Source organism: Opisthocomus hoazin, chromosome 8 (genome assembly GCF_030867145.1).
Source record: "Opisthocomus hoazin isolate bOpiHoa1 chromosome 8, bOpiHoa1.hap1, whole genome shotgun sequence".
Taxonomy (NCBI): Eukaryota; Metazoa; Chordata; class Aves; order Opisthocomiformes; family Opisthocomidae; genus Opisthocomus; species Opisthocomus hoazin.
In genome coordinates, this window is record NC_134421.1 from 11,048,196 (window position 1) to 11,060,840 (window position 12,645).

General features: G+C 39.5%; 1 protein-coding gene across 1 annotated transcript in view; it reads left to right on the top strand.

Annotated features, from left to right (window-relative positions):
- Nucleotides 1-78: 78 nt before the first annotated feature.
- PARPBP (PARP1 binding protein) overlaps nucleotides 79-12,645 on the top strand; it is a 62,028-nt gene continuing 49,461 nt past the window's right edge. The window contains exons 1-2 of the mRNA XM_075428298.1: nucleotides 79-133; nucleotides 1,376-1,528. Of these exons, the coding sequence (XP_075284413.1) occupies nucleotides 1,379-1,528 (150 nt within the window). The 5' untranslated portion in view covers nucleotides 79-133; nucleotides 1,376-1,378. The remainder of the gene's footprint in view (nucleotides 134-1,375; nucleotides 1,529-12,645) is intronic.

Consider the following 12,645-nt stretch of genomic DNA (forward strand, 5'->3'; position numbering starts at 1 on the left):
TCTGCTTCCGGGTCAGCGGCTCCCACTCGCTAATTGGGCGGCTGCGGGCGGTTTGAATTTAAACCGCCGGTGAGGGCGGTGCCGCGTTCGGACGGACTCGGCGTACGAGCTGCTGCACCCTCTGTTCACGCAGGTAGCTCCGCGGGAAGAGCAGGAGCGCTGCGGGCGGGTGTGAGGGCTGCGGTCCTGCTCGGGGGGGGGGGGGAGGAGGCGGCCGGCCCTGAGGCACCGCAGCCGGGGGAGCGGGAAGGGGGCGGCGGTGGTGGTGGTGTCGGCTCTGGGGGGTTGAGGATTTGGGGCTGGTTTTAGAGGTTTTCGCTCGCTCCGAGTGGCAGGTGGTGTCCCCTGGAAACCTCTCAGAGCCAGAGAGGAATGTGTCCGGAGGGATTTTTGTCTGCCTCGCGCTGTCCTGCACCTGCCTAGCAATTTTTTGCTCTGTGGCTTGTGTGTTTCGTTCATGTCAACGTAAAACAATAAAGTAGGTTGTCCCCTTCAAACGCTTTGGAGAGTAAGTAATTGCAGTAACTGTTACAGTCTTGTTTGTCAGCTGATGGCTCATGCTTTCCCTGCCCCTCTCCTGTGCTTCGTCGTTTTTCCTGGTCGTGTCAGTCACCAGAAAAACTGCTGTGGGCTGGGCCTTCGCTTGGTGAAAGAAAGGGAAAGGTTGGTTTGGTGTTCTGAAAGCAGATGGTAGGAGTGTCGCTCCCGTACTGTCTGCAGTGTTAGGGAACGGTGTTTCAGGAAAGAACAGGCTTAAAGAAGGCGAACTTTTTGAAGAGTCTTGTGTACCTGTGTCTTGGTAAATGCAAGAAGGTGGAAAAGGCCAAAGCAAAGTGGTCACGTTCAAAACTGTTACTGAAACTCGTTGCCAAGGGAAGTATGGGAGATAAGGACTTATGGAATGAGGAAAAAAAAACTATATAGGCAACGAAAGCATTTACAGAGGTCTTTGTTAGTATAGCCTAGAAATACTAAATTTCTTGTTTCCACGTTTAAAACACTGATGGGTCTGAATGTATAGTGAATGCGGATAGTACCAAAGACTGGGGCTTTCAGACTGGCTGTTTGCAGAAACAAAAGACTGTCATATTTGTGATAATGTTTATTCTCTTATATTGGCATAATGTGCAAGGAAAGTAAGGGGTCTTCATGAAGACTTGTCATACATAAACACTTCTAACTACTTACTCTGTTGTAGTGAGGCAAATCTCATAAGACTTTCAGTTTAGTAGGAAGAGTTTATTCCTGGAACTTCATCTACGAGAAGATACAACAGGATTCGCACAGCTTATTGGAAGGTGAAGATGCACGTAGGCCTCTTGCATAGTTGTATTCATTTTTTATTTCTTTTCATTATTTATATCTTCTACTCTAGACAATGATTGCTTTCCGGCAAAAACTGTTAAACTTGATCAAGAGTTTCAGAAGACAATGGCCTTTGTTTTCAAACTCTGAGAGGACTACTGTATGTGGAGCAGACTGCATGCTGATGGCATTACAGTTGTCAATGGCTGAAGTCAATAAACAGGTTAGCAGTCTTTCAATGTGTTCTTGTTACTTAGTACATTTCAGACTTGATTCACTTACTGGACTTTTTGCTTAGGCACCTATGTGAGACGGCTGCTTTGTTAATTTCGTTGTTGTTTTAACCAAGGGTCAGATGCAGCAAGGCACTAAAATTAGTATGATTGCTAAACACATTATTGATTCAGGGCTTGGAAAAAGAACCACAAGACAGATGAGAGGAACTGTTTTGTGTATCTGAGTTCTAAACTTTAATGTTAAATACTATTGTATTTCTCCTGATAATGTAGTTTCTGTTTATTTCCACCAAATGTTTCCTCTGTGCTGTACATTAGGGTGGGAGAACTGTGGCATTTGGGATACATATTTTTTTCTGGCTGCTCTGAAAATGCTTTGGAATGAGATTAGAAAAATATGAGTATGAAACTGATTTGGTATAGGCTGTGTGAGTTGCAATCGTAGCAGTCCATTCTTGGCTGCTGTTTTTTCTGAGGCTCCTCAGACGAAGACCTACGCGTGCAAGTTCTGAGTGTGCACTCAGTACAAGTAGGAAACATACGGCCTTTGCATGTGTATAAGATGTGTCCATCAAATGCTGAATAGGAGATGTAACTGTTGAGTGCCTCCATAAGAAGCACTGTGGCTTGTCACAGCTGGAAGGCTGGGCATTAGCAATCATCTGAAACATCCCAAAAACTGTTGCAACATACAGTCAGGCCTTTGCATGTGTCTTGCTCATCTAATGAGAACAATAACAATAGTCGCTTTGATAGTCTAAAGATATCTTTTTAGGTCAATAAGCTTAATTATTGATGAAAACAAATTACTGTTGTTGGAAGACTTACCCAAATATTGCACAGTAAATTAAACATATAGTATGAATCTTTAGTTTTTAAAAAATTAAAACAAGCAAGCACGTCACAAACAACAAAACCAAACCTCCAAACCAACACAAAGCCCCAAACAGAAAGCCAGCTTCAGTTTGTGCCCTCCTGGTTGCAACGTACTCTTCAAAAAAATTACCACTTGTACTAGAAGAAACTTATGTCTTGGAAGAAATATTTCCAGAACCACTCTTTAACCTAACTGAATACGTCACCAGAAAAAAGTTTGTGGTCTAAAATGTGCAGAATGGATATATCTCTTGTCTAAACAATAAATACAGAGCTGGTCAATTCATCCCTGCTGTAATAAACATTACAGCAGAAATATTAGAATTCCAGGATTCTACATTTGTACTTCATAGAATGTAATATATTCCAGCCAGCATCCCAGTGTCCTCACAATATTCATGTAGGTAAAACTGAAAATTCTTGTGCATCAAAATGAACTCTTGGAGAACTGATAAAGGACAATAACTACCTGTGGAGGCAATCACTGTCTGTTATGTTTGTTGTGATTCCCGAGGCAGAACTAACAACATTTTTCTAAAGCCAGCTCTGGGAACTAAAATGTGTTATTCTGCTAGATGCCAATAATTACAGACATCATAAAGATGATCTTTTTTGTGGTTCATTGCTACTTTCGTAATGGCTTACAATAAGCTTTTTGCTTCTCCTAGAGGTAACTAGTTTATTCCACTTTCTCCTTTTTTCCTCCTTCAGCAAAGATTTCTGTCCTCTAGAAGCATCTTTTCTTTGGGAGATGACCTAACAAAAATTAAAGCAATTATTTTCAACTCATTTAACTTTGAAATATGCTCCTTTTACTTTGAATCTGAAGACAGACCAAGTGCTCAAAACCTAATTTGTTTTTCTGATTATACTAGTTGGTTTAATAAGACAAATTAGCAGTATGTATAAACCTTGTCTTGACTATGTGGATTAAAACTATTTTATCATTTGCATATGCTGCATCTGAGGTTTGATTTCTTTGGTTGGATATCCATTTTTATGTATATAGTGTTGGTGTAAAATATGACTGTTTTTTTTTTTTGTTCAGCACTGAAACTTCAAATGTAGATGCGGAGTGTTACAGTTGTAGTCCCATCCTTGTTAGGTCTCTGATTTAAATCCAATAATTTCATATTGTTAACCTAACACTTGTAGAATAGAAGTCTATTATGATAAAGACAATTACTGCAAGAAAAATAACTGCACTAATAGTCTGTTGACTGGCTGGATTGAAAAAAAAAAAAAACAAACACCCCTACCACAAACAACACAAACCTATTCTGTTTCTTTAGGAGCCTGGATGATTTTAATGCATTTGCTGTTTTAAGTTACCTGTATCTGCAGTAGAAAGAAAAAAAATAAAAAAGCTTTTTGGTGAACTCCAGAAAAGTTTAGAAGTCTTATAACTTATTAGTCTTAAATTTCACCAAGTGTAGCAAGCAGTGTGCTAAACATTGATGAAATAGCAGGGTTGAAAGGAAAAAAAATCTACACTTTGAACTCCTCTGAAAATACTTTGTGTTGTAGCACAGTTGTATCCATATGGCATAAAGACAAGTGACATATGATCTGTGGTGAAAGTTAATACCTTTTACCTAGACTAATTAGTATAGAGCTAAACTCTAGGAAAACTTGCAGGAAGAAGAATCTTTCTTAAGGTTTGAAATAGAACAATTCCGAAGTTGAAGTTCGGTTGAGGATAATTGCTTGAAGTTGCCTATATTTGCACCTGTGGATTAGGAGGGGTAGAAGATAAGTTATTAGAACAAATAATGACTTGTCATTTTCAGACCATGGCTGTTTTAGCTAGTAGTGAGGGAAACTGAGATAATCATAAAACAATTAATTTTCCTGAGTCTATGAATTTAAGTTCAGACCTGTCTTAAAAGTTTTGTATATCTCTTCTAGCACTAGAACTGTGAGACTGAAGGAAAAAGTGCTTGATTGTAGACTTTGGAAATGTATTTTCGCTTTAGAAGTTTGTGCTTGTGTCTTTCTGATTCTGGATAAAATTAATTCTGGTGTGTGGTTGAGTTCTGTCCTAATGCTTCCATGAATGCATTTTGTGCACTCTCTGAAGAATATTACGTTCTGTTCAGTATCCTGTATTTCTTGAAATGTTTTCCCAAATCATCTTGTTTCCATGTTGACGAATAAAGAAAAAAGGCAGTGTTGTTTTACACCATTACTCCCTTAAACTGTTTTTTCTGTATTTCTTTTGGTAAAGAGAGACTCCTACCAACTTTTTAGCAATTTTATATGTTATGTTGCTTGTAACATCTTGTAAGGATGCTACCAAGAGAGATTGTCTTGGCTGTGCTTCAGTATGATTCATTTTTCACAGAATCACAAAATGGTTGAGGTTGGAAGTGACCTCTGGAGGTCATCTTGTCCAACACCTCTCCTCAAGCAGGGCAGCCTCGGGCCAGTTGCCCAGGACCATGTCCAAATGTCTTCCAAATGTCCCCAAGGATTGAGACTCCATAACCTCTGTGGGCAACCTGTGCCAGTGCTCATCAACATCACAGTAAAAAAGTGTTTCCTGATGTTCAGAGGGAACCTGCTGTGTTTCTTTCAGTTTGTGCCCATTGCCTCTCGTCCTGCCACTAGGCACCTTAAAAAAGAGCCTGGCTGCATCCTCCCTTCAGCTATTTATATACGTTTATGAGATCCTCCCTGAGCATTCTGTTCTCCAGCCTAAACAGCCAGTGCTCTCAGCCTTTCCTCGTATGTGAGATGCTCCTGCCCCTTAATCATCTTTGTGGATGATTCACTGGGCTTTGGACTCTCTCCAGTGTGTCAGTGTGTCTCCCTTGTACTGAGGAGCCTAGAACTGGACATGTTACTCAGGTGTGGTCTCACCAGTGCTGACTAGCCTTTTCTATAAGGGATAGGCTCTTTTTTTTTAGAAGAAAGGTTCAAGTTTTGTAGAAAAATGTTGAAACAATGAATAGTTAATTGGATTTTTTTAAAAACAAATGATGTACTGAGTCTGTTCTAGTGTCTTTTCCATACCCTGTTTAACCAAATAATAAGTACTTAAGTTATTGTTTCTTTTATTTTTGTGTTGCTTAGCAGCTGGAGTTGTTTTAACTGTGTTAAAACACTTGCTACTTAAATCCCTAGCTGATCAATAGGATGTTATCTTCCCCTACCTCCCACACCCCTTCTCTATAGTATTTCAGGTTTCTGTTTTGAGGGGTGGAAGAGTAAGCAAGAATGTAGTGTGAGGTTTTTTTTGGTGTGGTGGTGTTTTGGTTTTGTGTGTGTGTTTGGTTTTTGTGTTGTTGTTTTTTTTTTTAGCCAAGAGTGTGCTAAATTTTCTATCTTGTTTTTATTACCACTATAATTGATCGTGTTGACTTGAGATAGTAAGTTTGTTGCTTGGATGAGTTCAATTTTTACTTTGCCTGTTTCAGTATCCTATTGTTGCAGCTACTAGCTGTTCTTCTGACCCATACGTACCCATAGTCCTCCTTAAACAGAGCATAACTCTACTCTCTTTGACCCTGCTACTTTCCCCTTGACACCTGTTAAAGATTTTATCCTCACACGAGTGGGTTACACTAGGTATTGCTTTATTCACAACTCAGAGTTGGGCCATCACCTCAGTGAGTGGCAAAGCTTAACTCGCTAGACCAGTTTATATACATTCATTAAACCGATTACACCAAGTCTAGAATCTTCATAAATTTCTAAGCAACCGTTCCGTTCCTTTAAGCACATCACTTAAGTTCTTTCTATTTTTCTGTCTTTGTAGAATTCTCCCTCGCTGGTTTCAGGGCTTGCTTGGTTTCAGGGTCGTCTCGACTTCTTTTGTGAATTCTGTTTGATACAATCCATACAATTAATTTCTATCCCAATTGCACACATACACATTGTATGGTTTCTTAGCACAGCTGTGTTTACACAGCTGAATCTACATTCTAGTTCTATGATTTTATTCTATTCTATAATCAATCTTATAATCAATCTCTGACATGCCCTCCTTTTGTTTTTATTGCATCCCTGCAATTACTAATTACTGTATTTCCAAATTTCTTTTTGACACTTCTTAATGATTGACATTAAACAAGTTAGGATACACTGAAATATCACAAACAGACAAACAACGATTATTACAACAAAGAATACCTGGATTTCAGGAGATATACCTTGATACCAATAAGCGTGATTTCTCACCCAAGAAAAAGAATTCTGGAGGTGCAACAAGTATTGAGTGATTTGCTCATCTCCATCCAAAAGGCTAGTTTTTGCTGGAACGTAAGTTCCTGGAACGGCAAGAATTCTACCAAAAAGAATTTTTGCAGGGGACACTCCTACAGGTTGTCTTGGAGAGTTTCTGATATCCCATAAAACTAAGTTCAAAGCTTCTGGCCACTTTAATCCAATTTGTTTACAAACCTTAACTAACTTCTCTGTAATAGTTCTATTCATCCTTTCTGCTTGTCCAGAGGACTCCGGATGATAAGGGGTGTGTAATTGTTGTCTAATTCCTAAAGCATGATATATATGAACCAAAATAGTTGCCATAAAGTGTGCTCCCCTATCTGAGTCAAGTATTTCTGGAACACCTTATTGTGGAATTAATTCTTTTAACAAAATCTGAACTACTGGTTTTGAATCATTCTTTCTTGTTGGGAAAGCTTCTACCCATCCGGATAACTGATTTACAATCACTAACAAGTATGCATAACCCAGAGTTTTAGGCATCTCAGCATAATCAATTTGGAGCTTTTGAAAAGGAGAGGTGGCCGGAGGCCTTTTACCTTGTGGCGGGTTAATTTGCAATGTAGCATATTGCTTGCAGAGTTTACAATTCTCAAACTCTTCGTGCTGCAGCGTAAATTCCTGGTGTTGCCCGCAGTCTTTGGATTCGGGAGGCTATGCTCTCCGGTCCTCCATGAGTTTTCTCACGGAACCAACGGGTTAAGGGTAATAAATACCTTTTTGGCAACAGAGGTTTGTTGTGCAAAATCCGTTGCTCTCCTTGCCTTTGAGCTCCTAGTTGTTCCCATAAGGATCGTTCATCTTCAGTTAAGGATTCATAGAGTTGGCACATGTCCGGTGGGCTTGTCCATTCTTCCTTTGTTTGCAGTGCAGCCATAAGAAGGTTGCAATGCCTAGCAGCTGCTCGGACTGCTTGATCAGCCAAGTGGTTACCTCTTGAGATGGCATCTTGTTTTCCTGTGTGAGCTTTAATATATGTATTACCGCTAAAGCTGTCGGCAATTGAATCGCTTCCAGTAAATTTATCTGCTTTCCATGAGCAATCGTTTTTCCTACTGAAGTTAGAAATCCTCTTTCCAGAGGGCACCTGTTGCATGACACACTCCAAAAGCATATTTTGAGTTAGTATAAATGTTCACTTTTTTCCCTTTTGCATACCTGTCTGCTTCTGTCAATGCAACAACTTCTGCACCTTGCGCTCCCAGAGACAAAGGTAGAGGTCCAGCAATTAATACCATTGTTTCTGCTGTCACTGCAAAACCCACAACCTGTCGTCCTTTATCATAATATGATGATCCATCTGTGAAGACTCATCTCCAGGTTATCAAGTGGTTGATCTGTTACGTCGTCTTGAGACTTGCTAGTAAATGTTAAAATTTGCGTACAGTCATGAGTATCTTTCACCATCAGCTGGCAAAGGTAACAGTGTGGCAGGGTTAAGCATGTTGCACCTCTCCAATTTCAAATTGTCAGCTAACAACAATACCAATTCATAACGATGTGCTCTTTGGGGTGAAAGAGACTTTTCAGCATATTGTTTTAACAAAATTTCCACCTCATGGGGTATGCATATGGTTAGTGTATGTCCTAAAACAATTGACCTAGATTTTTCTACCATCCCAGCTGCATCTGCAATTGCTCGGATACAAAACGGAGTTCCTTTTACTATAGGATCTAACGCAGCTGAAAAATAAGCTACTGGTCTTTCATGAGGCCCTAAAGTTAGGACTAAAAGTCCTCTGGCTGTTCCCTTTATCTCATCACAATAAAGTTTAAAGGGTTTGGTATAATCAGGGAGTCCTAATGCTGGGGCATTCAATAAGGCATTCTTTAGTGTCCGAAAAGCTTTTTCTCTTTCAGATCCCCATGCTATAGGTTCCACTTCCTCATTCCTAGTTGCTTCACGCAATGGTTTTGCTATTTCACTAAATCCAGAGATCCAAGATCTACAAAATCCAACTTGCCCTAAAAATCCCCTTAACTGCTTCTTAGTGGTAGGTCTTAGCAGTTCCTGTATTATTTTAACTCTTTCAGCATCAATTTCTATTTTTCCCGGACTTAATAGAAATCCCAGGTACTTTACCTTAGTCTGGCAAAACTGCAGTTTGGATGGAGAAACTCGATGACCCTTCTGCACCAATTGACAACACAAATATTTAGTATCACGTATACAATTTTCTTTTGGCTTAATCACAAGTAAAAGATCATCCACATATTGTATCAAAACAGACAAACGGGGAAAATTTAAATCTTGTAAGTCATTTCTCAAAATCTGAGAGAAAATAGTGGGTGAACTAGTAAAACCTTGAGGCAATCGTGTCCAGGTTAACTGTTTCCCTTGCCAGGTAAAGGCAAAAATATGTTGACTTTATTCTGCTATTGGTATACTAAAAAAGGCTCCTGTTAAATCAAGCACAGTATAATACTGGCCCCAGGGAGGTATTTGAGTTTAAAGTCGGGTCTGGAATAACTGGATGGGGTGCAATGACATGCTCATTAACTGCTCGTAAATCTTGAACAAACCTATATTCAGGGTCTCTGTCATTGTCCAACCTGTTTTTACTTACAGGTAAAATTGGGGTATTATAAGGGCTCCTACATTCTTTTAGAATTCTCTCTTTTAAGAATTTATCAATTTGTTTACCAATACTAGAAATTGCTTCTGAAACTATTGGGTATTGTTGAATAGAAGGAGGTGTCCCTCCTTTTGTTTGGATTACCACAGGTTCAGCTGATTTTAACAGCCCTACTTCATCTCCAGAAGTGCTCCATAATTCATGAGGAGTATCAGAGAGTTCCTCGGGTATCTTTTTTCCCTCCTTTTTATTTTCTGGTATTTTGATTAAAGACATGCCAATTACTATTAATTGTATACCAATTGGAGTTGAAGAGATACAAGTGCCAAATTCTTGCAACAAATGCTGTCCCAGCAAAGACACAGGTGTTTCGGGGGAGACAACAAACTTTCCCCGAGCTATTTTTCCTCCCAATACTACTGGAAGGGGAAGTGAAAGGGGCAATTTCTTACCTCCCACCGCTCTATCTACCTTTATTTTTTCTCCTGATAATTGCGGAACAGAAAAGCTTAATAATGTTATAGTTACTCCTGTATCTACTAGAAAATTGACAAAAGTACCATTTACCTTTGCTGTGACGTGACGGTTATGATCTACCTTAACTCAAACCGCTTCCGTCAGTTACTGTGAGTGAGGTCTGGGAGGTCGTTCTTTGTAGTTTCTAACTTCGACTGCCGAAGTCACTGGTCTCAAGGGGCATGCAAGCTGTATATGACCTAAATTACCCCAATAAAAACATTCAGGAGTGTTAAAATATGGGGAAACAGGGGGAGGAAGACCTCTTCCTCTTTGGCCTCTTCCTCCGATTCCTCTTCAGGGAAATCCCCAGCCTCTTCCTCTTTAGTTATAATTCTGAACAATTGCTGCAGTGAGCAGGCCAATTTATCTTTCTTTTTCTTTACGTTCTCTCTTCCTTTCTGCCTTCAGTTTCGCCTCTTCTTGCTTCTGTTGTTCTTCGTTCCTTCCATCAAAAACAAAAGTTGTTATGCTCAGGATTTTAGTCAAAGTTTCACCTTGCCAGCCTGGCATGTGTTTTTCAGAAATATTTATTATTATCAGGAGGAAATTGGTCCACAAACACACTTATGGCCAATGGTTCCTGAAAATTTTCACGAGTCATTCCCCCATATTTTAGAAGTGTAGCTTTTAGTCTTCCCCAATAATCACTGGGATGTTCATCAGGCTTTTGCCTACATTGAATTACTTTGGTCCAATTTGTGACTCGTTCTCCAGTTAGACAAACTGCTTCAACTAATTGTTGAACAGCAGTTTGATATGTTTGAAGACCTTCTGTAGTAGTTACATCGCAGCCTGGATTTTGCTCAGGCTGTGGATTAAGTCCATTTCCCCTCTGAGCAATTTCCCTATCTTTTTGTAAAATTTTCTCTTTTGCCTGATTGGAGTAATTCTTGAAGGAGAGTTCTTACATCATTCCAATTAGGAAAATAATCAGTTGTGATGACAGATAATAATTGAGCACATTTTTCTGCATCATCTCGTAGTCTCGACATTTTTGCTTGCCAAGCTACTAAATCTCCTTGTTTCCAAGGTTCATGTCTTACCATGGCTTGGATTGTAGGGACCTCTGGTGGGGCTCCTGGTCTAGCCCTAGGGTTTGGAATGTAATCCAATTTCATGAGATACATTCCAATCCCTTTTGAGGTAGATTTATCATCGTCTGCCTCCAGAGCAGAGGGAGCAAAGGGAGCAGAGGGTGATAATCGACCTCCGTTATTATGGTTACCTGCAGGTTTCCTTCTTTGTTGGGCCCAATTATACCAAAAATACCAATAATCAATGTCTTGAGTTCCTGCATCTTCTAGAATTATTTGCAAAAATTTTAACTTATGTATCTTAAAAGTTCCCTTAGGGGGCTACACATCCATAGGTCCCCCTCCTCTAGTTCTAGTGAGAAATGGCCATTCCTCCTGACATAATATAAATTTCTTTTTCTTCAAAGTCTGAGACAAAGGTATCCTACTCCAATTCTCTAAAATCTCAGCAAGGGGCGTCCCCCTTTCAACGCTGGGTGTAGTTCCCATATCAAATACTTCAAGCAAAATTTAAACACAAGAGAATATCTCAACAATCACTCTGAACACACTCGAGACCAAAAGCTCTCGACTCACCTAGTCCTGTTGTTTTGTGCTGGCACTTCAAGCGTTGGTCTTGGGTGTTCACAGAAAAGATCTAGAGTATACATCTACTGTGTCCCAGTGCCCCATCTGGGTCACCAAATTCTGTTAAAGATTTTATCCTCCCACGAGTGGGTTACACTAGGTATTGTTTTATTCACAACTCAGAGTTGGGCCATCACCTCAGTGAGTGGCAAAGCTTAACTCGCTAGACCAGTTTATATACATTAATTAAACCGATTACACCAAGTCTAGAATCTTCATAAGTTTCTAAGCAACCATTCCGTTCCTTTAAGTACATCATTTATTAAGTGCTTTCTATTCTTCTGTCTTCATAGAATTCTCGCTCGCTGGTTTCAGGGCTTGCTTGGTTTCAGGGTCGTCTCGGCTTCTTTTGTGAATTCTGTTTGATACAATCCATACAATTAATTTCTATCCCAATTGCACACATACATGTTGTATGGTTTCTTAACACAGCTGTTTACACAGCTGAATCTACATTCTAGTTCTATGATTTTATTCTATTCTATAATCAATCTCTAACAACACCCCTCCACCCCCTAGAAAAGAAGGTGTTTAGTCCCAAACAATTACCCATGCAAGGTATACTGACATTTCTCTAAGATTTTGTAGGTAATTGTTTTATTTAGATTACAGTTGCTTTCATGAAAATGTCATGAAATTTAATAAAACCTTTGCACTAGACAGGCGTTATCTGCCTTTATTGACATAACAAAGCAAGGTTTGTCATTCAGTCGTGGGGCACTTATATCATGTTACATAATGAATTACATGACCATATAATATTGGGGTTTGTTGCTGCAGTATGCTGGGAATGCTTTAGATACCAGTAGTATGAACTCTGTTTCTTTGGTGAAAACTGTAAAATTCGCTACAGTTGCAACATTACTATTTGTGTGTATTCTGAGGTCTAATTCAAATAGAAGGACCTCATCTGAAAAAGTTAAACTACATGAAGTGAGGACTGGTATGTAGATCAAAGAGCGGGGTGTGGATGAAAATGAGGAGTCTAGTTGTTAAAGAGGACAGGATGAGAGCAAGTAGTGAGGAAGTCACAGATTTCAGGGGAAAGGAAATGGTGGTGGCAAAGTTGGCATCGGAAGGGTGTAGAGTAGGATAGTATGAAAGGTCTGCAATAAACATGGCTATGAGAAAACAGAAATTGTGATGGACATTGGATATATAATATAATGAGTTATGGGTGTGTAGGGAGATTAGCAACTTCTAGTTAGAATTTTGGAAAGGCAGAGAACAGCAAAGGAATGA